The 24,560-nt window shown below is 45.1% G+C and overlaps 1 protein-coding gene across 2 annotated transcripts in view; it reads left to right on the forward strand.

Moving 5' to 3' along the window:
- The window catches only part of Ppp3ca (protein phosphatase 3 catalytic subunit alpha), a 207,884-nt gene that overhangs the window by 161,408 nt on the left and 21,916 nt on the right, over window positions 1-24,560 (forward strand). For both annotated transcript variants that reach the window (XM_010641592.1, XM_010641593.1), the window contains exons 7-10: window positions 3,156-3,233; window positions 5,370-5,464; window positions 17,911-18,036; window positions 19,955-20,029. In XM_010641592.1, the coding sequence (XP_010639894.1) occupies window positions 3,156-3,233; window positions 5,370-5,464; window positions 17,911-18,036; window positions 19,955-20,029 (374 nt within the window). The remainder of the gene's footprint in view (window positions 1-3,155; window positions 3,234-5,369; window positions 5,465-17,910; window positions 18,037-19,954; window positions 20,030-24,560) is intronic.

A 24,560-nucleotide genomic window follows, 5' to 3' on the forward strand; every position in this document is an offset into this window, starting at 1 on the left:
GTAGATTTATCTTCAGCACCTTGATGAGCTAAGGAGAACTGCTTTACGGTGATTACCGTTTTGTGACACTCTGACCCCTTCAGAGGGCCCCACACATGTGCACAGACGTGTCCCTGCGTCTTCCTGGTCACCTCCGGTTTAGCCTGTGTCTGATCCTCCTCCTTTCCCCTTCAGTCCGTCAACAGACAGCAACTCCGGGAAAATTCCTAGACGGAGGTCATCGACAAGGAAGTTAAGAATCTTAAAATTCTCATACTACATACTCCTTTTCCTTCTTTTTTTTTTTTTTAACTGAAAAACCAAACCCAGTGTTCCATGAGTCAGTGCTTAAGCCCAGCATCAGCAACTAAGCTTAATGGCGTGGCTACAGAAGCCCTCTGAAATCACTGTTAACCTCCTCTGTGTGGCTCTGATCAGATTTGGGTTGTGTGGAAGAACACTTCGTTCTCTACGTTACACTTTCATCGAGAGGGCAAAAGGTTTCTTTTATTCGTTAGTTGGTATGATAGAGAAATTACTTTGGGAATAGAAAAATCTTAAACTTGTAAAGCATCATTCAAAGATTTTTTTTTTTTTTTTTTTTTTTTTTTTTTTTTTTTGTTTTGCTGTGCGTATTAGTAGGGAGGTTTGCTCTAAACTTGTTTCTGAAAAAGTTTATAGCTTTGCTTCTATGTTTTAAAATATCTGGACACCAAACTAATGAGTCTGTTTCTGGAGTCTAAAATACGGTGACATGTGCTGTAAAACAAAACAGAATGATTCCGTAGCACCTGCTTGCCCTAGGGCCAGTCCAGTCTCTCCACCCAGCCTCCCACTTTTGTCTTTTCTGCCTTCTCTGTTTTTGCTCCGGGTCAGCTTGTTTTCCACCTACCCGTCCTATCTCTGGACAGGACTCTAGCCCCCTTCCTGTCCCCTGATCCACATGATTCCTGGAAGATCTGACACATGAGAGAGATTTTTCAAAAAGAGTCCTCTATTTAATTACAGCAAGTTCTGTCTTTCTTGCTTCCTAATGGTGTTACAGAACTAGTGCTAATTTATCATTGGTGTCTTTTATTCTTTAGTAGTTTTAAAAAATTATTTGTCTAGTGTTCTGTGCTCCTACCTGGATTACAGCTACCCTCAGATCCGAAATCATGCCCACCCCTTAGCAGACCTCTCCCGGAGCCACTGCAGCCTCTGACGGGAAGAATATCATAATTATTGGGAAATAAGTGACTTTCCAGCTCTTTCTGTGGCGTAAAGTGTTGCAAACTCTGCTTTTCCCTCATTTTATGTGTGCAAAAGTATGTGTGTGTTGAACATTTTGTGGGTTTTGATCATTTCCACTAAATCATGAAGGTATTACAGAAAATTTGGCTTGTTTTCTATTACTATTTAATGCTTTAATGTATTCCAGGCAGGGAGTGCACCAGCAATGGAATTCTAGGTTATACTCAAGTATTTTTCCAATTTATTTAGGAAATTTTTCAAAAGCTTGAGTATTTCACTATGTATATTTTAAAGTTCTAAAGTTTTTCTTCAAAATTCAATCTTTTCATGTAAATAATAAAGTTCTTCATGTAATGCTGTTACGCAAACTGCCGCTTTGTGAATTTTATTTTTCTTCAGATTTTTACTGAAGTTCGATATGTATTCCCATGGGGAGAAGCTTAACCTAAACGCCTGAAAGTATCCGACTTAGTGTGAATAAAATATTTTAAAAATATATTTCCCTGAGAGTCGGTAAATCGTTCCAGAAAGAAAGGTGCAGCTCAGCTCAGCCGCTTGCCCCAGGGAGGTGACAGAGCGAGGTGGTCACTGTCTGCCCACGGGAAGGAGACCTCCAGTGTCAGTCAGCAGAAGTGCAGGCCAAGGGCTGTGAGGACAAGGCCCAGAGACGGGGAAGCCACTTCCTGGGAGCCCCTTGCGCTCGCACTGTACAGCTGAACGGACACCAGCCATTGCTCTGTTCCTGACGCACTGGTGTGGGGAGAACACACCCTCGCCTTCCTTGATGAAGAGCAGAGGCTTTGAGGCCACCCTGTCCAAGCCCAGCCCTGGGTTCCAGGTCCTCTCCCCCCACCCAGAATGACACACACACACACACACACACACACACACACACACACACACACACGTACGTGTGCGCGCACTCATGCACACAGAAACTGTTTTTGAATTGTGATCCCATTTTTGCCAAAAAAAAAAAATTCTCACAATAAATATCTCTATAATTTAATCCCAGCATTCTAGGAGGTTGAGGCAGGAGGACTGCAAGTTCAGGCCCAGTTTGGGCAATTTAGCAATGTAATGTGGGACTCCATCTCAAAAATAAAGAAAAAAAATGCCTGGAGATGTAGCTCAGTACAAAGGCCTCAAGTTCAATCCCAGTATCACAAAAATAAAAGCAAAAATAAATCTATATAACAAGATGCTATTTTTGTGGAATGTTTGTCTGTTGATCAGGGAATCTGAACAAATATATAGTATAGAAATTATGTTCATCTTCCCTTTTATAATAATTACTTTAGTGACATTTACCAGGTAAATATTTCCCCTAAGAGCTATTTTATAATTTATACATGTTTCCCACCTATAATAGTCCCTCAAGTTGAAACTTTCTTAAAACAGGACAGCATGTTGAGGATTTTTCTAAGTCAAGATAAGTAAGAGAAAGTCCTCTTGGCTCTATTTGAAGTGCAGTCGCAAACCCCTGTGAGTCTCCCCATTGGGAGGGGTTGCACCTGGCCTGCTGGGTGCTGCCCCTAATGTCAGGGGGCTGGGGAGCTGGTTACCCAGTGCTTCCTCTGCCCCTTCCTGGCGGGGCTGTGCACAGATAGCACAGATCAAGGCCCTGGGAAAGTGGAGTGTCTGTTTTCAGTTCTGTGCTCCAGATCTATGGATGCTTCTGTTTCCTCTGTTTAAATGGAACCATCCAGTTCATTTTCTCCGAGTGAACCTTCTTGGTGTTGTGTGGTGTGTGCTTTCTTGCAGTCCATGCACACAGACCGCAGTGTGGGTCCTCTCTGCACTGGGATCGCCTGTGCTCAGAACCAGGGGCTGTGTTGTGAGTGACGTGTGTGCCTGGTTCGGACTGATCCAGGTGCCGGGCATTCGTGTGCCCCCCCGATGACTTCCTAACTGACACCACTCTCTCCTTCTGTCTCTCACAGTTACCCAGCTGTCTGTGAATTCTTGCAGCACAATAACTTGTTATCCATTCTCCGAGCCCACGAAGCCCAGGATGCAGGGTGAGCAGGGCTGCGGGTTGGTGAACGTGCATGTGTGGTTCCCTGACCTCTTCACCATGCCCTTGTGGGAATGGCCCCCTAGCCCGGCCACTCCCAGAAAGAAGGAATAGTTCTCAGCTTTGGACCTTCCAAGAGTGGCCGAGGCAGGGGTGAGCGGCTACAGGTGGCCATCAAGACCCCGTTGGGTTCTTGCCAGTCCCTGGAGCTGTCTTCCCGCAGGCTGTAAGGCCTCTCCTTACCTCGCTCCATCTTCATACTCACACTCTCCCTAGGCAAACAGATTCCCAGCTACTTTTCAGGCTCGGTTTGGGGCAGATACATATATACCTTGTGTGTGACTCCTTGTATGCCATTCCTGGTCCCCACACGGTTTTAAAGAACAAAGCATTATGTAAAGTTGATTTTGTGTTCTCTGGTAAAATTTGAAAGCATAGGCCAGTATTAAGAGTTACACAAATACTAAGAAGTATCTAATACTCGCTTTAATGACTGATTCTGTCTCTTGGAGGGAGACCTCCACGTGATCAGGTCAAAGGTGTAAGGTCTGATGCCCGTTCCCACTCTTCCCACCGAGGGCATTGCTGGCCTCTGAGGGACTGAGACCATCCCTGTATATTTGCAGTTCCTGAAGAGGAGCACTTCCTTTTATCACTTGAGCACTGACATTGCTAGGGTAGATGCCTGTGCTCCAGAGGAGGGCATTGTGTAGGATGCCCCTGTGAGGAAGAAGCCGAGCTCCTTCCAAAGCTGGCCTTTGTGCAGTCACTGTGGTCGCTGTGCCCAGCCAGAGGTCCTCAGACCCCTGTCTCCACTCCTGGGGATGAGCTGTCACTGTCTTTAGCTGGGTGCCCACTTGGGACGCGTTTTTCTCACTCACCAGCATACCTGAAATCATTTGCTTACTGGAAGGTATGTTGGGTGCATCAGTCTATCAACAAGTATTTTTGTTTAAGGTGAACAGATGATTGGTTCTCAGGGAGAAGCGGGACTCTGCCACTCAGTTTTTGCTGTATTTGTAAACAAATAGGCACAGCCAGCTTCGGTGCATAAAGTACGGACCCTGGCTTCAGACTGTTGTATCTCTCACTCTGACTCACCGTCCCAACAAAGCACAGCATCCACAGAACACCCAGGGATGGTTCTCGAGTTCTTAACAGGTTGTTTTCTTCTAGGAAAAGTAGAGTTGTTTCAGTAGTTCCAAAAGAGAAGGACCAAAATCTTCTTAACATTATTCATTTTAAAGTAGCTGTTGGCCCATCTGAAGGTACTATGGGAGCGAACTTCAGACCCGGCCATGCAAGACCGGTCTGCACACCACATGTCAGGGCCGTGTTCCTCCATCTACCGCACATGAGTTGGGAGCCCCGTTTTCATCCTGAGGGGCAAGAAAGCCGGAGTCCCTTGCGCTTTTGGATTATTGAAAACGAAAGTGTGATGCATTATTTTTGTGTTAGTAGAAGATAAGTAGGGTTGCTGGTTCCTCTCCATAGATCTTGTGGGTGATCTGTTTTATTCCTGATTAAATATTACCTTCCTGAAACACAATCTTGGACCTGCACACACCAGCGAGGATTGTAATAAATAGAATTGTAAAATAGAAACAGGCTCAATTAGTAAAACCCATAGATGGAAGGAGGCATTGTTTGAAAAGAAAATCCATCTCGGCAAAATGCTTATATCAAAACTTTATAGAATACTGCACCTTTCTAGAGCAAGTGGCCTGGCCATCAGGGGTAAGTCGTTGGATATTGCTCTACTTGTTGGACATTTTATGTCAAAAATACTGGCATATCATAGACATGGTGGTGTCTACGGGGTATTGGTGTGCAGCCATCACCTTTGCTGTCTTTCTTGTGGAAATGAATTAGGATTTTTCACTGAATTCCTCCTCCCTGGAGGTTTGGTAAATTTAGAGACTACCTCTCTGTAGATTGCAGTGTGAGTCTGTTTTCCCTCCTGAAAATGGGAGCTGTGAATATCAGGCTTTGCAGAGGAAGTTTTACTTAGTGTTATGTAATTGAGACTTCTGTGGAAGATACACCTTAACTCATTTAATTTGCTATTTCCAAGTATATAATTTGGTGTAGTCTTCTGTTCCAGACGGCCTTGGATTAACCTTGTGTTTTTTGTTTTCAGGTATCGCATGTACAGGAAAAGCCAAACAACAGGCTTCCCTTCTCTGATTACAATTTTTTCAGCACCAAATTACTTAGATGTATACAATAACAAAGGTAAGTCAGTTTAAATCCTTCTTGCAGTCTCATGTAATATGTGCGGTGATTCTCAAGCTGTCTTGTTTGGGCCTGGAGTTTAGCACTTTCAGCCGTTCCTTTGTCCTTTCCCTTTCCAGTTATTGTTTGATGCCAGTTCCGAGCCTGCACTCAGAGGCCTGGGTGCAGGTGGTGGGCAGAGGTGGGTCCTGGCAGTGGTGCCTTCTAAATGTTTGCCAGGACTTTTCTCTGTGAGTCAGGGCTGACCAGCACTGAGAACTAGACACAGAATTTGGAGAAAGCAATACCTAAATAAAGGTAATTCGAAATCATGTTCCTTAAAAAGCTTGTGGTTCTCACTAAGAGCGGTGTGCCTGTGCATGTACCAAGAAAGCAGTAGCAGAAGTTGTAACTTGCAGTTCATGTTCAGGTTGTGTTTATTGGTATCTTCTGCCGTGAGTCAGCCTCGGTGCCAGGTACAACATGCTCGTTCTTTGAGCTGAGCACCACAGTCAGCCTCGTCTTCCCTCCTGGGCATCAGCAACACCCTGAGATCCACTGCCTGCAGCCGCTCACTCAGGCCTCCAGGCCAGTGTGCTGGACGGTTTCTGAAACCGGAAGTGAAGGAAGTAGGAACAAGCAATGTGTATTACTGACCCTCAGGGTGATGGGGAGGAGCATGAAAGGTGGCGCCTTCTCTCCTGGGGTGGCTCCTGAGCTTGGGCTGGTGCCTGGGTTGCCAGGTGAGAGAGGAGGTGCGAGAAGGCACCAGCTCAGCTGGCTTGGTCTGGACCTCACACTGGGAAGGAGACTGACCGTGACTCTCAGAGAGAGAGAGAGAGGGAGAGAGAGGGGAACATGGGGAAGAAGGAGGAAAATCCCCTGAACAGAACGATGCCCCTGAGGTAAAACAGGCCAGGCAGCTGTGAGCCCTCTGAAATCACCGGGGCTGGGGCCACTGCCGCCTCTGTGAGGTGTGCGGGGCGGCTGTGTCATCACCTGATGACCCAGGTGCCTGAGGGTGTCCGTGGCCTTTCTCAGGTGACTGCCTTTGTTCCCCTCCTGTCCCATGCCCATCTAGACATCCACCCTGTCCTACTCAGAGCCAGTCCAGTCCCTCCCTCCATGTTCTCTAGAGCTCTCGGGGTCCTGGCCCAGAAGGCAAAGCGGGTGGAACCCATTAACCATGCAGCCACCTGTCCTGCTGCCTCCACCCCTGAGCCCCCTGCAGACCCAGTGCGAGGCCCCAGCTTCCCTTCTCCTTCCTCAACAGCCACACCTGCCAGGTGAAGCCCACTGTGGCTACACAGCCTCAAGGTGCTCATGGTGACTGTGACCAGCTCTCCTTCAGCCAGGAGGGCCTGGCAGACAGGAAATGCTGAGCAGCTCAGCCCCACCCAGGGCCCTCGGTGCTGCCCTTTTCATGGCAAGAGAGCGGAGGAAGAGACCCATGTTCTCTGCACAGACATCCATCCTGCCAACAAGGTGGGACCTAATGTGATTTTATGGAACTCAAGAGAACCAATAAGAAGTAATGTTCAAAAAGGAATTTTCTATAATGGTCAGGGAAGGCTTTAAGGTAAAATATGATCTGGATATTTAAAAATGGTCAGTATTTGATAGGAAGGAGAAAAAAAATGTCAAGGCTGTGACTTTTATAAGCAGCCGACACTGTGCATGAACCCACTTTCACGTTCTTTGAGCTGGATGAGGCCCTGGTCTTGATGGGAAAGGGCCCCTGAGGTGCCTCCAAGGATTGCCAGGCTAACTTGGTTATCTGCCTGACCTGTGACCTACTGTAAGTTAGCTCAGGATTTGTAATGTTCTGTGGCATTTAAATATTTTTTTCTGTTTAACATAGAGAAAAGTGTGCCCCCAAAGCCATTTTCTTGTCAGAGATTGGTTGCTAAGGAATGTGCACCACCCTTAGCAGTCTTCTGACAACTGAACAAAACTCAAACAATAAAAACGCAGAAAATTGAGATTGTCTTCCCTAAGAGCATCTCGGCCTGTGGACGCTGAGTAATGCAGCTTCCCTGGGCACACTGCCACCTTCACGCCTGGTGTTCATGGCTGCTTGTGTCTCTGACGTGACGGGGAGGGACTAAGACGCAGATATCAGAGCGGGCCGACTCTGAGATGATGTGGTCCTTTCACCTGAGAGATCACAGGCTCTGAGGAAAGGGAGAGAAGTATTTCATTTTGGGAACCTTTTCATAGAAGAAGAAATTCTCCTGAGAGAAAAAGATAAACTAACTGATAGGCAGAGGAAAGATGTGTTCTTCAGTTTGAGCATAATTTCAAAAGACTTTTGTGTAAAATTTTTGAAGCACTTTAGAGCCATTGTGCTGTGTACAGTATGTGGGAGGAGGTCATTTAACTACCGCAGAGTGAGGGTTATTCCATTTGAATAAAATCATCAGTGACTAGAATGTTCAAAGGCGGTGCAGTGAAATTGTTCTGTGAGCACTCTGAAACATGACCACAGAAAGGAACCTCTAGTGAACCACCTCCGAGTTAGCCATCTGATTCTTAGAATCCGTGAGCTCACAGGACCTGCAGTGGTATCCTACTGCTGGTTACAGTAGGATTTGGTTTGCAAAGCGCTGGTGGATGAAGACAGCAGGGATACTCCAGCCACACGAAAGAACAAGAAAAAGAGCTTTCTTCTGCATCTTGAAACCGGTAATCATCATGGTCAAGTGTAGATTCAAATGTCCAGGAGATCCAGAGAGCAGTTCTTTTCTGCCTGCAGTTAACGCATGGCATCTGGAAGGTTTTGAGTGCTGAGCGTCTGTCCCTGCTGCAGCCCCATGAATCCTGTTGGTTCTCCTCTTTCCTAGCCTGGACCACCTCAGAGACTCTCTTGTCCACCTCCTTACTTCTGTTTCCGACTCTGACAACTCCCGACAGACACCAGGGCCATAGATGTAGACTGGGATCACAGCCCCGCCATGAAGCTCCTTTAATGTATTGGCTATGTGGTGACATCTGTATGAACGAGGAAGATGTTCTTTGTGAATAGTGCACGGAATTGCTTAGGAACAAAATGCTGTGCGCTCTTACGACGTCATAATTCAGTATTCCGTGTTATGATGCCTCATGCAGTGCGGGACATACTCCTGTTGAGCGTTTTGTGCATTTATTTCACCTGCCTTCCTGATTGATCTCTCCACCTCTCTCTGGGTAAACCCTTTCTGGGCAAACTCTCCTGTTCTGCTCAGGGTCCTGCACTGCTGTGCTTTTCCCCACTCTGCCCCTTCTTCCCACCCAAATACTGCTTCCCTCTGGTCATTAAGGGACCATGTCCCCCAGAGTCTCTTGCTGTGAGTTGTGAAGCGCCAGTCATTTTCTCCTGTGCGCACCATTTTCTCTTTCCTGGTTAGCTTTCTGGTGTATTTCAGATGCTCAGCAATCAGAGTATGAACAGCTAGAAACACAAGGCCCTTATTGTTCATGCTGAAGCCTAGCTCTGTGCTTTATACATGGCCAGAAGTCAGTACTGGCATGGATTCTGGCTCTATGTCCTTTGGGAATTAATGAGAAGGGACTGCCCAGTCATAGCCTATCATTATTGACCTAAAGATCCTTATCTCAACAGAAGTTACTACTAAAACCAACGCAGACACCTTTTCCAAATTGGAGATAAATATTGCACAGTGCTTTGTCTGGATGGCTTCTTTCTGCGAATCTGTGGCACTAAAAGAGAGCAGATATGAATGCGGCTTTAAACAATTTGTTTTACCCACATATCAAAATGAACTTCTGGAAAAACATGTGTTTTGCACCTTGATAAAAACATTGAGATCTTTTTTCTTTCTAGAGACACAGGTATGTCTGTGATCTAAAGTAGATCACAGAAGGCCTTCTCTGTGGTTCCAGTGAGGTCTTGGAGGAAAGGGAATGGGGCTTGGGAGTGGAGATGTGATGACTCAACACGAGGAAAAGCTAACAGATCGTAAAATTAAGGTCATTGATTAAATGAAACATATTTTTGGATCTGTGAGGAAAATCTACCTGGAAACCAAACCAATTTAGCAATCCAGACCAGAGGTTAAACTGACAATCAAAAAAAAAATCACTTCAAGTATTAAAACAGTTAAGGAAAAGACGCGTGGGAAATTGGGTTTAGAAGGTGGACAAGAAGAACATGGCTAAAATTCTGAGATGCAAGAGTCTATGCTTTTAAAAACATTATGATGTTTCAGATTTTTGAACTAAACAGCTTGACAGAATTGGAGATCAGAAACATTCTGTATAGTCATGGGTTTCAGGAAAACAGCATTTGTAAATGAAGAGAGGGTCACAGCTTGGCAGGAAGGCACCGCTGTAAGAGAGGATTGAATCGCTGATACGAGGACCTGAGGTGACGGTCGTGATGGCAGCGGACACAGCCCCTGGGAGCCGACAGGCCATGGTCCCGACATCTGTGGATGGTGTGCTCAGCGTGGTGTGGCAGAGCCAAGGTGGCCAAACCGTACAGCACCATATTGTTGTGCACTTGAGCGCGATGCCTGGCACCCCTGGAGGTGAAGCCCAGGTGATATGATCCTTGTCTACTTAGGGTTGTCAGGAAGGAAACTAGAAGCTGACCCGGCCACCCCAGAGGGCATCTCCTCCTCTTGCTGTGGGCGTGTCCAAGGCCATTCCCTACCAAGTTGCATGTGTGTGCACCACAGGCCCCATTCCGTGGTCAGAGCCCTTCCTAAGCATGGCTGTCACCTTTCACACTGGCACAGCCATTAAACACATTGTTGGGTCCTTGTAACCACAGGCATAAGGAAGATCACTCATCATAAGCTCAATTCAGCTAACCCAGAGCCTTTGCCCCTCAGCAGTAGTTTTTCTAATCTTTACTTTTTTTCTTGTCATCTTCTCAACCTAAAGGTCTTCTTGGTCTTGAGCAGCTCTTAAATGTAAGCGTGTATTTATTGGTAGTATTCTGTTACTTTATTTTTGCTAATGAAGTGTAGGCCAAGTTCTTTTTTTGTTGTTGTTTGGTGTTGTTTTAGAAGTAAAGCAAAATAATAAGACATTCTCTCTCAAAATTTGTTCCATTTATCTAATACACATCCTCATTTTTCGCCCTGGGAGCATGCAGAATTGTGCCCACCAGAAGGACAATGTCTTCATAGTGATTATTAGGCCTAGAAGAGGCACCGTGTCGAGTGTAAGAATGTATGAAAGCGCAAGGCAGAAACTATGATGTGAACTCTCAGTGCTCTTTCTGTGACCAGTATGATGTAGTACAAAAGAGGTTCATGTAGACATTTAGTGCTTAAGAGAACGTGACATGGATTTCAGCGGTGAGCAGGTGAGTGTAGGCAGGTGTCCGGGTGGGGCCCCTGCTCCCCAAATGCTCCTCTATGTAGAATCGGCCTTACTGTCCACAGTGCCATCCCTGTTACCTTGCCTGCTATAGCTCAGTATACTTCCTTTAAAACCTTAGCTTGGTAATACATCTAGAAAGGGTAAGTATTTCCCTTCAGCCTTGCTAGGGTACTGTGTATGCCCGTGCTATGTGCTTTGTTCCTACAAGTAGTGTCTACTTTAATAATAGCATTTTAAAGCACTTACCATGTGCTAGGTGCTGTGGAGTTTCTACCTATAAGCACATCTGATCTCCCAACAACCTTGCAACCTTGACTTTGTGGGTGAGAAGTGAGGGAGTAAAGCTTGCATCCTCTGCCCATTGCTCCCAGTGATGGAGACTCAGCCCATTGTCTTGGAGCCCAGGTTCTGCTGCCTTGGCTCCTGGACCCCATGAAGTTGTGGGAGAGGCTGTGACCAGGTCTGCCCGTCCATTCTGCCCATTTTGAGTCTGCTGTGCTAAGTGATTCCAAAGATCTTGCATAAGAAGAGGAAAGCTTTCAAACGAAGACTTGTTTATTCTCACGTTAGAATTACAGGAGTGTGACAGATATTTGCATCAGGAGAATGGAGCTTTTGTGCCTTCTAGATTTTTCTGAAGTAAAGAACCCTACATATAATCTATGTAGTTTTGCTCTAACAAGCAACTTTCTTGATTTCTTTAACTCACCATTACACAGATGTGCATTTAGTAAGTGCAATAGTTGTGTATCTTCAACAAAGCAATAATACAGGGAAATGCCTGGTTGTCCTAGAGGTTTGCAACGCCTGGACTTCAGACCTCAAGGTCGTAGGAGACCCTAAGATAGGACCTCACACTACCTCCCTCCACACATTTCCAGCCAGACTCTTTGATGGCTACATTCTTCCTGATGGTCACATTCTTACACTGGACAGAAACTTTCTAACCTAGAAATCTAATTCCATATGAAACATTTATCAGGGGAAAATAGTGACAATACAAGTATTATTAAACACTTATGATTCATTATCTAGAAAATCTAGACCTATGAGAGCCTCCTGGACTTTCCCCAGATGATGTCAAATCATCTTCTATGGCTTATTTCCATGGTAACGATGCTGACAGCCCGTGTAGGGACTTAACATCAGCTCAGCGCTAAGGATACCCTGAAGATAACAAACCAGAAGCAACATGAACCACACACGAGGCCTGAGATCCAGTATAGCCTGAATGTGAGGGTGTCCTGTGGCCCTGTGCAGATAGCTCAGGTTATTGTCATTCCTGTTTGTTGAAAGGTAAAATCAGAAGAAGAAGAAACTTTGGCCTTTGTTCACATATTTGCTTGGATGGAGCCAGTGTGACTTCCATTTCTACCTATTTTGCACCTTTTTTGACACTTTTAAGACAGTGTTCAGCCTCTGAGCTGATGCGGCATGTATTTTCTGGAATTTCTTCATGTTCCCTCAGACTTCTGTTCATACGTAGTTATGTTTTAGAATTCAGATGTGATACACATTTTGTTTCTTATAACCTCTTTGTTGTTCCCCGTTTTTCTTTCCTTCATCCTACACTCCCTCGTGTCCTTGCTTATTCTGTTTTCTTTCCTTTTTCTTTTCTTCAACCTACACAGCTGAACATCACCTGTACACCAGCTATGGAAGCTAACTGTGTAAATAATGATGCCTCTTCATCTCTTCCATCACTTTCCTTCTGCTACTTCCCCAAATTTCTGTATTTGAGTACTAATCTGACTCAGAGTTTGCCAGCACTGTATTAAGAAGCCATGAAGTAACAGCTGATGCTGTATTAGAATAAGGCTTATATAACTGTGCTCACGTACAAGATTGGCTCAGTCATTTTGCAGAAATGTCTCGCACAGTCTCTTTCCTTTTTGTATGCAAGATAATATTGAACTTTTACGTAGGATGCTTACGGTTAGGGAACACACTGAGGCAGCATGAGGGATGCACCAGTAGGATAAAGGAAAGCCAGAAGGCACACCCTGTGGGTACGAGAGGATCGAGGGCAGGGGTGCATGTGGGCAGGAAGGAATTCTACACAGTGACATACAGGTGTGTCCTCCATACATGCGAATGAGCAGCATTTGGGTGCCTTGGCCACAAAAACAAAAGGTAATTAGTAACTATGTGAAATGAGCGAGTCAGTTTTATTGTTGAAAATCTTACCGTCTACATGCATTGCACAGCATTATACATACCTTCGAAGTGCACATTAAAAATTATTTTTAAAAAATCATCTTGAAGTGTCAGCTAAGATATTTATTGTCTTTATGCATTAATAATAAAATCTTAGTCTATCTGAAGTGCAGTTATTACAGGGAATTTACTGAGACCTCATCATCAGGCTTCATGGAATTGGCCTTCTCTCTGATGCACACGTTTTCTTCTGGGTGCTGGAAAAAAGCTTCTGTTCCCATGCAGTCTGGTCTTCTCCAAACTGTGGTGAATAACAAGAAGCCCACATATGGGTCTCAGTCTCTCCCCACCCGTGCGAGGCAAGTGTGAAGTCACGTGAGGTCGTGGGAGTTGTCGGCAGAGTAGAGGCAGCCGGTGGTGATGTCCTTCTGTTTTCTCCTCTCTGTTTCTCAGATGTGGCCTCAGGAGGTGGTCTCGCGTGACTCCTGAAGTGCATCCATTTGTGTTATCTATGTCCCGCTGGAGATGAATGTGTTTTGGAGCTTTGTGATCAGAGCTCTGGTTGTGCTCTACATTCCCAGGAACCGGGGGTGGCAGGAGGCAGGGGTGGAAGATGAAATCTAACTGCAGATGTCGTGACTGTACATAGCTGGACTCATTGTATTTATTTTTTAATGCATTTTGGTAATGCATAGTTATTATACAGAAATATCCAAGTCTATGAGTAACTTAGTAAAGTTAAAAAATATTTCTGCATGAATCTGTTCTGTTGTTGAACAGAAAGAAGTTACATTTTTATACTTGGAATTTTAAGTTAAAGCCTTTTTTGTGGGGGGTACCAAGGGTCGAACTTGGTTCCTTGAACTTGCGAGGCAGGCACTGGAACCACTGAGCTAAATCCCCAGCCCCTATTAAAGCTATTATTTAAAATTTGAGAAAAGTAAGAAAAAAATACTGTGAATAGTGACCAGTCGCTGTGGTCGTGATGACATCTTCTGGACATTTGTTAGCACAGTTTGGATGGGAAAGGAGCAGATGAACCAACTAGGCAAACCATGCACCCATGTGAGGAGACTGAGCCCGGACTCAAGGGACCCTGGTCTCAGGAGTAACCAGTGATAGGACTCATCTAGTGGACTGGGCTCCTGGCCTTCGCGCTGAGTGTTTTCCTTAAGAGAGTAAGTGAGGAAGGAGAAAACCCCTTTGTCCCAGGCAGTACAGACACTGAGTGATTCTTGTTGTTAGGTGAGTATATTCATTGAACTAGAAAGAGCAGGGGTTCTGAATTCACACTAGAGCTGAGGTTTGCTGCTTTCTAAGTGGAACTTGGGCAAATGACCTCTCTGCTTGCTTATTTTCAAAGTACAAAAACCCTGAAAAACACTTCTGAGAAATGCCTTGAGACTGCTGATTCAGTTTGTACAGGGCCAAACATGGTACCTGGCCTATAGCAGGTCTTAGTAAATGCAGCTCTGGTTAAAGTCTATTTTCTCTACTGCTAATAAAAACAAAACAGTGTTTCCTTAATAATAATGATAATGTCGAGCCAAAGCTGAGTAAGTAAATCCTTTAATCTCACCAGCGACAGAATAGAGCTGTCACTTAATCTGTGGGCAAGTCCTGCCTTTGTGTGTGAATCTGCACTCCAGGGATTTGGGCAAAAGCTAAAGCTTCCTGAATCATGAATGCCACTGTGAAGGTTTAATCCATATACCACCTGAGTCCAGGTTTCATGCTCATATAATTTATGACAGACACCAGAGACTATTGCAGAGGGAATGGATTTGGTGTCTATAAAAGCTGAGTAGGACATGGTGAGACCTGCCAGTGCTGGTTGCTGGTCTTGACCAAGAGCCCTCCTTTCTGTGCCGTAGCTCCTCTGTTATAACCCAAGGGCGGGCACCCCTGCTCCCCAGACTGGTTTTGAGGATGAAGTGATATGTAGAGCCTCTCTCCATCCTCCACGGTAATGTTAATTATACCTCACTTGTACCTTGGTATCCCCTAGTTCCAAGTCAGTTCCAAGACCCTCCGTGGATGTCCTAATCCAGTATCCTCCTTGGCACTGTAAGTTATCTAGCTCACTGTTAGCATTGTATTAGTCCCTCTCCTGTCACTTGGACATAATAGTTACAACTTAAAGGAGGAGAGGTTGATTTCAGCTCATGGTTTCCGTGGGTTCGGTCCATGATTGCTAAGGCAGAAACGGCCCGATGGAAGGGCCTGGCAGAAAAATCCTGCTCAGCGCACAACAGGCAGGAAGCAGGAGGAGGGGGAGCCAGGCAGAAGAATGCACCTTCCAGATGATGAGGTCAGTGACCTCCTCCAGCCAAGCCTCACCTACTAATAATGTCCGGCCAAGAACTCATCAAAGGATGAATCCACAGATGAGCAAACACCTTTGATCCATCACCTTCCACACACATGAGAATTTTGGGAGGCATTTTAAATCTAAACCATAATAAATACCTAAAACAGTGTAAACACTGCGAAAATAGTTACACTGAACCATACAGGGATTAATGACGAAAGCTGTACATTTCCAGTACCAACGTCGGATTTATTGGTTTTATTGCTTTCAAATATTTTCAATGAAAGTTTCATCAAACCAATGATGGGGAAGACGTGGACACGGAGGCCAACTGTACTGTTCCCCTTGCTATTCTGCCATCCTAATGTTAAGAAAAGGTAGGGGCAAATTAGATCAGAAATTACTCTTTGAAGAGACAACATAGTGCCTGAAAAGATTGTTTTGAAAAATATGAGGATCCACGCCTACTGTAAGTATAATGTTCAAAATGGTAAAGACCCTGTGTATGGAGCTTGTGGTCAGGTAGCACTTGAAAGGCACTAGAAATATCTTACCTCTCATCAAAAAGGTCAGAAGTATTAAAATGACTTGCCGTAGCTGTTTTCCATTTCCCATCCTTTAATACCATAACAGTGTAGCCCCAGGCCCAGTGACATACAGGATGATTGATAGAATAATGTAAAATAGATTGGTTTCCAGAAATCTGTGCAGGACCCACTCTCCACAGGAAGAGGAAAATGGTTCCCTTCATATCTGTGTCACTGCACTGTCTGCAGGTCCCATCCCCAGGCCTGTGACCTTGTGTTCCCTGGACCAACTGGAGAGAGCATCAGAGCAAAGCCCAGTTACTATAAGCTGCTGACAACATCAGTGTGTGTCACACAGACTGCAGTAGGACATAGGTGGCAGGCAGGTCACGGAACACTGCAGCTGTTGCCCGCACTCTGCGTGGACCAGGCCCACCTTCAGGACTCTCTTACACTGGGCTGTGGCCTCGGAGAGGCATTGCCACACGGGGATGAACCGCGGGAAGAGAAGTGTGAAGAAAGCTGTAGTGAAAGAGGACAAACGCATTAGGGACTGCTCGCTTGGGGAAAAAATGAAAAAGGACCTTGGGAAATATCCGTGTTCATCCTACCTTCTGAGCATCTACTCTGATTGCACTGGCACCTGAGATTCAAAGAAGGTAAATCGAAGTTGAAGGGACTCGTCCTGATGACACGCAGGCACAGACTTAACAGGCTATCCATGGTCAAGGTTAAATAGTAAAGGCGCAGGGCGGGGTGAGGCAAAGCTAAGTCCTCTGGAACAAATCAGAGAAGGCTTGTGGGAGGGGGGCACGTGCAGGCTGGACCAAGAGCCACAGGAAAGATCCTGGCATTCAGAGCTCTGGGAAACTGGTGAGACAGTGCAGTTGGAAAGCATTGTGATGCTGGAGGTTTCCTTCCAAAGGGCTCTTTGTTGATGGAAAGGCTCCAGCCCAGTGCACACTCAGTCATTTTTTGTTTGGTACCTGGAATTGAACTCAGGACCTTGCACTTGCAAGGCAGGCGGCAGAAACACTGAGCTAAATCCCCAGCCGTCAGTCACATTTTAATAATTATATTTTTATCTGTCTTTGTTCTGTTGTCTGTAATCGATGCTGCACCACATCCCAATGTAAGTTAGCGTAAAGTCAACATATAATGTAATGACCCCTTTTCTCTGTGTCTTCAAGTCCCCAACATAATGGATTGCAGCTCATTGGACTCTACATGTTTGTAAATAAATGCTAGTTGCTACTCGTGTCGTGGTAGAATGCCAAAGTGAAATCTTGCCAGGGCTCGGGAGGGTCGTATGAAAGAATCCTTTGTCATATTTAAAAGACTGTCATTTCAAAACAGAAGTGTACTTGTTCTGTAACTGTCTCGAAAGCAGAACTAGGGCCAGGGAATGGTGATGCCAGTTTAAACTTTAGCTGTGGTCGTTCCTTCTTCTGTCCACAGAGTGGGTGGCCCCGCAGAAGCATCTTTTTCAGAAATCAAGGGTACATTCTCAGCATGCTATTCTCTGTGGAATGCAATGTAAGCATTTTATTAAGTCAAGAAAGCAATCTAGGGGCTGGGGATTTAGCTCAGTGGTGTTACCACGGCCTGCTCGCAAGTACAAGGTCCTGAGTTTGATCCCTGGTACCCTCCACCCCAAAAAGAAAAAGAAAGCAATCTAACTTCAGCTGTTTTGTGTAGCTATTGTGAGTTCTGCTGGAAGAAAAGGTTTGTTTGTTTGTTTGCTTTTTAAGAGCAGTTTAATCCAAATATTGGACGGGATTCTTAAATTATGTCTCATTTAGCTTCGCCACCTTCACTTCTGTCATCAGGTATTAAGTAGCAGTAGAAGCTCTTCCTGGCTACAAGAGGAGCTTCCCTTTGTTCCTAAAAGACTCTTTATATAAATATTTGCCAAATTTACTATTCATATATCATGCACTAATATGTCACGCTGAGTGAAGTTTAAGTCCAGAAACAGTGTAAGCCTTCAGGATGGACTAAGCTATTTGCTTTGGTGTTTTGAAACTTAAGCGTCAGATAATAGAATTCTCTTGATCCACAGAAGCCACATGTAGCCCCGGAAACGCGCACTGTTAAGTGTAACCTACCTGTCTTTCTGTCTTCTCCCCTTGGTGTCTTAGCTGCCGTGTTGAAGTACGAGAACAACGTCATGAACATCAGGCAGTTCAACTGTTCCCCCCACCCATACTGGCTTCCGAACTTCATGGACGTCTTCACCTGGTCCCTGCCATTTGTTGGGGAAAAAGGTGTGTTGTGGAGTCTTGAGGTGTCCTTGGCAGCCGGTGTGGAAGGAGGGGGTGCTGTGCCCCACAGACCCTGTACACAGACCAGTGACACTCAGGAGTGGCACAAAAGGGCATCTGTGAGTGCGAGAGGATGCACGAGAGGCCCGGGGACAGGCGGGACAGTCTGGGGAATTTATTTTGTCACATGAGAAAAATCAGACTCTAAAATATAACGGAAGTAGAGCTCTACCTGATCTTAAGCAATAATGTGTACCTCTTCCTTATACTTTATAATGGAATCCCAAATTCGTGTTTTCCTTCACAGACTACTGGTAAAGTTACATTTTCCTTACATTTCTGATGTAAATAGTAATCATTGTACCACGATGCTAGTTGTTACTATATTTTGAAAACAATATGAAAAACAACAAAAAGTACCACATTGAAATCTGGTGGGTGTAGGAGAACATCTAAAAGATTGGCCAAGTGGGTGGTGGTGCACACCTGTCATGACAGCATGGAGAAGGCTGAGGCAGGAAGATCTCAAGCTCAAGTCCAGCCTGAGTAACTGAGATTTAGTGAGACTGTCTCAAAAAAGGAGGGCCTCTCAGGGATGTAGCTCAGTGGGAAGGCCCTGGGTTCAATCCCCTGGGTTCCTTCCTTTCTCTCTTGCTTCTCCTCCTGTTCTGCATGTGCCTTGGCCTCAGCCTCAGCACACAGCTTCCTCCAAAAGGACAGGTCGCCAGCGCGCCTGCTCACACCCTGGGAAGAGCAGTGTTTGGCCCGGGTTTGGCAAGGAGGAGCTCCCATCGGGAGTTCAGGGAAAAGCTAACATTCTCTGGAGCCCTACAATATCTGGGCTTTTTTCCAGAAAACCTGAGAGTGATTAAATAGGGCCAGTGGCCTAGAGCTGCCCAAGAGTTCCTAGTTGTCCCCAGCCGTGTCCCCAGCCACTTCCTGTGCTGGCCCAGACTCACACGTTGTAGAACTTCCCGCTGGTACCCCTAGAAATCACAAGTATGACCCTGGCCACCCTTGGACACCTGGAACTTATTTGAGTTGGGTGTTTTCCACGAGTTACTCAAAATTTGAATATCTATTATAAAATAATATATTGGTGAGCATAATTAAACTGAAACTCTGGGTTTATGTTGGGCCCACTGAAATTTTCCTTCTCATCATACATCTTCAAATCACGAGAATATTTCTAATACCATACTGTTGAATAGCAACTTCAGGGAATTAGTGGATAAGCCAAAAAGCTTTGACATGGTAAAACCCAACCTGTGTGTGAAACTTTAAGCCTATTTTAATCTACTTGCTTAGCTAAATTTCTGACTGAAATATACCTAACATATTTGAGCATTCTTTTGGAAACCAAAGTTAAAGGTATTTCTGTGAATACATTCGTTTTTAAGATCAATGTATATGATCCCAAAATGACCAGATCTACTAGTTCATCACTGCACAATTTTTTAAAACACAAAATGATGTAACTATCACTGTGCAGTGTTATCTAGGAATTAAAAAAATTTAAAGCCAAAATCTGGTATTCATTTGGTCCCTGCTGAACAGGAGTTTGTAATCTAATCTAGATCACGCAGCATCATTGTGTAAATAAATAAAAACTGAATGATAATCAATTTCTCCCTCAGGGATTTATAGTCTGTTCACATCTGTCCATTTAGGTTGTCCACTTCCCATTGACCAAGAGCTAAATAATATCGGTATTATTTTCCTAAGGATGAGGTGGTCATTTTAGAAAGGTGAAGTCCATAGACTCTCAGAGCCCATTGTCTGTGGCTGTTATGGGAGCTTCTCTTCCCATCATGGAAGGCAGTAGAACAGGTGGCCACAAATCTTGCTGCTCAACAAGGCCAGGACGGTGAACATAAAGGTTGTAACAAACTCTGCGCTCTCCCTTCTTTTCTTCCTGTAGTGACTGAGATGCTGGTCAATGTCCTCAACATCTGCTCCGACGATGAACTGGGGTCAGAAGAGGACGGCTTTGATGGTGAGAGCCTGAGTTTTCGTGTGGACCCTTAGCGCTGTCCTAGCAGTGCAGCTCCAAAGCCTACCTTGTTTTTAAAGCATGACACCATTCTGAACAAAATAGAGGATTTTATTTTCTATTTGCTTTTTTAAAATGTAAGAAACAAATAGCATGAAGAGAATTTTCCCATGAATCGGAAGATACTGTTGAAATCAAAAACCTCTTTAAAAGCCATCTTTCTTTGGGAGCTCATGTTGCCAAGTGACATTTTTTGACTCTTTGAAACAGGTGCCATCATTTATTTTATGGCAGATGTTGCTGTTGGCTGGGCCATTTTAAAGTTACCCTCAATGGGGGTGTGCCATTGCTCACACTGTTGGTTTGTGATAAAGGAAGGCATTGTTTATTGATATGTTGGTGGCTGTGGCAATCCAGTGGTTTCACATCTCTAGTAATAAGTAATGAATAAACTATGAGAAGGGTTTGGGCCATTTTCTAAGAAACTATTTGGTATTCAGTGACCTTCATGGAGGTCACTGTGTCTACAAGGGACAAAGATCAACGAGCTGAACATGAGGGGGAGAGTGGCTCTGAGTCTTGGAAGAGCTTGCTGCCAGGAGAGGAAGCGAGCAGGGATGCCAGCCTCTGGGCTACTGGTATAGGAATAGCCCTCAATTAGCAAATCCCTACTTCAGCCAAGTCCAGTAGCCAATATTCATGATGTAGGCACTAACCTGTGACCTCATATGAAATAAGACTGTGTAAACCCAAGGCAGTGGCGCCCACACGCTCATCCATTCATTGAGAAAGCATCCGTTGAGTGTCTAAAATGGCCAGGTAATATAGGCAAAGTGCCAAACATTTGCATGGCTGGGTGCACGCCTGACCCGTGAAATCCCCCCCAGACCTACTCAGTGTCAGGTTCCTTCTAGTGGACGCTCTTTACCACCTTCCCTATCCCTTGCGAGGCAGGACATTTGTTGGAATTTACTGTGCTTTACAACAGTCGGTTGCAGTCCGTGTGCTGTGCCCGGCAGCACTGATGTTAAGCCTACTGATTCCATGTGTAGGGGTATGCTTGCTCCCGTCTGAGAGCACCCCAAGCACCCCAAGTCCTAGGTCAGCCCTGCGCAGGGACAACTCACTCTGCATGCCCAGGGTACCCGGCCTCATCTGGCCAGGTGAGACAGGTGGGCCCGGGGCCCTGAGCTTCTTTCATTTGCCTGCATTAGTCCATTTCCGTTGGCTTACTCAGTACGTTTTGTCTCTTTCTGAACACTTTCTCCTGCTTTAATATAAATTATTTCCGCGAGCTACATTTACAACAAAATTTGTGCTTCTAACCTTTTAAGTAGCACTATGACCCAGGCTGGAAGCATTTGTGTTACAGGTCCCAGGTTTCTGTCCCTAACTGCTCTCCACTTGGGGATGGGCAGAAGGCGTCAAAGCACTGCTCAGTCCTTCTCCGGGAAGTAGGTCCTCCTCCCTGTTTTCCTGTCTCTTAGACCACACCTCACTCAACACGTAGTGTGTGACTGGTTTTCCTCCTGCCTTTTCTCCTCTTGTGTAAAGTGGGTTGCTTTGTATTCCTGAGACCAGCGAGAAGGACTTGCCAGGCCCAGGCTTTTATTTTGGCATCTGGGTGGGGCAGGTGCACAGCAGAAGCCCCTTTGTCTGATGGCCCCAGCAGGTGACAGAGGCACAAGCCTGGTGCCCTCAGGACCACCAGAGTCACGTTTCCCTAGAAAACGAGCTTTAAGGAACGAAAAGGAAATTCTGTAGTCAACAAAGAAAAGGACTTTGCATACCTGAAGATAGATTGTGAATGAGAAGAAGTTGGTTCTTTGAGGAAAAGAAACAGATTCTATTTTCACCTTTTACTGAGTGTTTTCTACTCTCTGATTAGTTGGATAAAGGGAGAGCCCAGCATAAAGAACACCTAGAGTCTTCTAGAGTCGGACCGTGCTGCTTACCAGGGCCTACACAGAAGGCAGCTGCAGAGTGCATCCATTCTGTCTGCGAGTTCTGGGCTCTGCAAGGCAGTGGCTGAGCTGCTCAGAGATGCTGCTTGCTCTCGTTTGGTGGCTAAATACGGTCGATACTTTATCCGAACCTCATAAACTTGCCCATTGGGGGAAGTAACACAGAAATAGGTTTCTACTAAAAGTGCATTCTGAGCAGGATAGTATCCAAGTTGGAGTGACCGAGCAGGAGGGGCCCAGCTCTGCCTGTAAAGCAACTCTGAGAACCAAGCTCCGGGAGCCATGAGGAAGTCTTGTCACTTGCAGCCGTCTTTGGGAACTCGAGTTATTGGCCAGGGATGTTGCAGTCCCCTTGGCCCCGGGTGGAGTTTCCGTCCCACAGCCCTGCTTCCACGGGGCTTGTCTGTGTGTCACCGGGTGACTCCGCTCTGCTTGCCAGGCTCCTTGTCCTTTGACCGTGGGGAAAGCAGGAGTCAGCAGACATCAAAGGACTTCACTAAAGCTCCAATTTAAGTTGCTTCTTATTTTAAGAGGGGCCGTGTCTTGATGAGTCATTTATCAAGCCTGCTTGACATGTTGTCTGATATCCAGTGTCAGCTGAAAAGTCAGAGATGATGGCTCCTTTTCAGGCCATCCCTTCAGCTCAGCATGGTGACTTCTTGGTGTCTGCAGGGCACGGCAAATAGGGACTGTCCTCCTTACCTTCACCTCTGCCACTTAATGACAATGACCTAACGCTAAGTTGTCAGCGTGGAATAGCACTTGAATTGACTAATTTCACCATTATGGCCAACAAAGCTTGGTAATCGCTCTCATTTACTTTAAGTGTATGGGGTAGTTTATGTCACCTTTAATCTTCAAAACAAAACAACAAACTTCTTCCAGGTTCAGAGTCTTGACTTTCCACACCTGAGATTACAGGGGCTTGAAGTCTTCCCTTAGAAGCAGCAGCACACTTCAGAAAATAAATTAGTGAACAGGTATGCGATCCTTTTGTTTCTCCTATAGAATATTCTGTAGAGAAAGGGATTCTTCACTATTCTTAGGCCATGAAAGTCCACACAAAGGAAACAGCCGCCCTCTGCCTGCTTAAGTCAACTGTACAGACAGAAAGGACTCCAGTTTGCACAGCTTGTGACAGAAACTGCATCACAGTGCAGTTCTGCCTCCCAAGTACAGGCATCCAAGGGCCTTGAGAAAGAGCTCACTGCTTCAGACTGGCCTGTGGGGTTTTTTTTATGTTGAAAATAAAATTCAAAACTTCTGTTATCTTGTACAGCTTGGAAGCTGTTTAATGCCAGGGAACGTCTTGACGACCTAATTTATATGTATCGGGGCCTGTGTTTCCCTTTTCCACTTCGGATTTGGGATGATGGGAGGATAGTCTGCTTCCAAATTAAGCTGCTGTTCACCAGAACATTTAAAAAAGAAGAAACCCAAGGAAATGATTTTCATTTGGTAGTTAATCCTCTGTAATGAAGAAGACTCACTCTAAAGCAAGGCTCCGAGTGACCCCAGGGCAGGGGAAGCCGGGGAAGGAAAGTGGCCCTGTCCCAAAGGCATCTTTCCTGTGTGCATTGAGCAAGATGGTGAGGACCAGAAAGGCCGTTAGTGTTAGCCACAGACACACTTTTGTCACCCAGGAGTATTTCTTTATTTGAGAATTTCCTTTAGATCCTAAAGTCATAGACTGTGAGTTCATATTTTTTTTAACACAAATTATATTCGAGACTACGAAATGTGATTAAGTCTCAGTAACAAGAAAAAGTTGTGGAGGTGAAACTAAGATCCTGTAGAATAGAAAAGAAAGAAAAAACAATAATAAAACTAATATATTTCAAGCCAGGCAGAATTTCAAGCTGCAATGGAAAGACCTACTATTAAATTAGGATTTATGTCTGCTTTCAACTAAAGAGCAAACCACATGATAGAACCTTTATCCTTTATGTACATTTTTGCCTTGACCTTCATTAACCACAGCGAGTCATCCAATATGGGATCAGAGCACAATTTCCCATGCCTCTATGAAACCATCTCGCACTGCATTACTGGGTAATTCTCGGTATCTCATGTCCCAGGTTCCAAGGAGTCTCCCCAGGTCATGAAAAACTCTCCGCAGTGCCAGGGTGGGAAGGAGTGTGGCTGACATGCTGTCTTTCTGGTCCTGATTCAAGACCTCCAGAAGAGTTTGCTTGTGTGATTTTCTTCCAAAATTGTTTTTATTGTCGTTGCCAGTGTGTGGCCTATTGGAAAAGCATTTGAAGCTAATAACTTGTGCAGAAATACTTCAGGACCTAAAAGGGCATAGAGGGCTCACCACCAAAATCAAGCAGTTATTGTCAGCAAATATTGACAGCTTCTAGACGGGATTAAAAGTCTTAATGGGACAAATAAATTCAGCCTGGAAATTCGTCCTCAGAAGTCACCTCTGCTCTGTGTGTCACAGCTCGTATGTAGATAGCTGTTAGCCGAGTACAACTCTTGGGGCTAGAATGATTGTTATTTCTGAGCAATTCACTTAGCACCTTGTATTTCAGGTTTCCAATCTGCAAGGAGGAAAATTGCACGTT

The sequence above is a fragment of the Fukomys damarensis genome, unplaced genomic scaffold (genome assembly GCF_012274545.1).
Source record: "Fukomys damarensis isolate Sample0158 unplaced genomic scaffold, DMR_v1.0_HiC HiC_scaffold_25, whole genome shotgun sequence".
NCBI classification, from domain to species: Eukaryota; Metazoa; Chordata; class Mammalia; order Rodentia; family Bathyergidae; genus Fukomys; species Fukomys damarensis.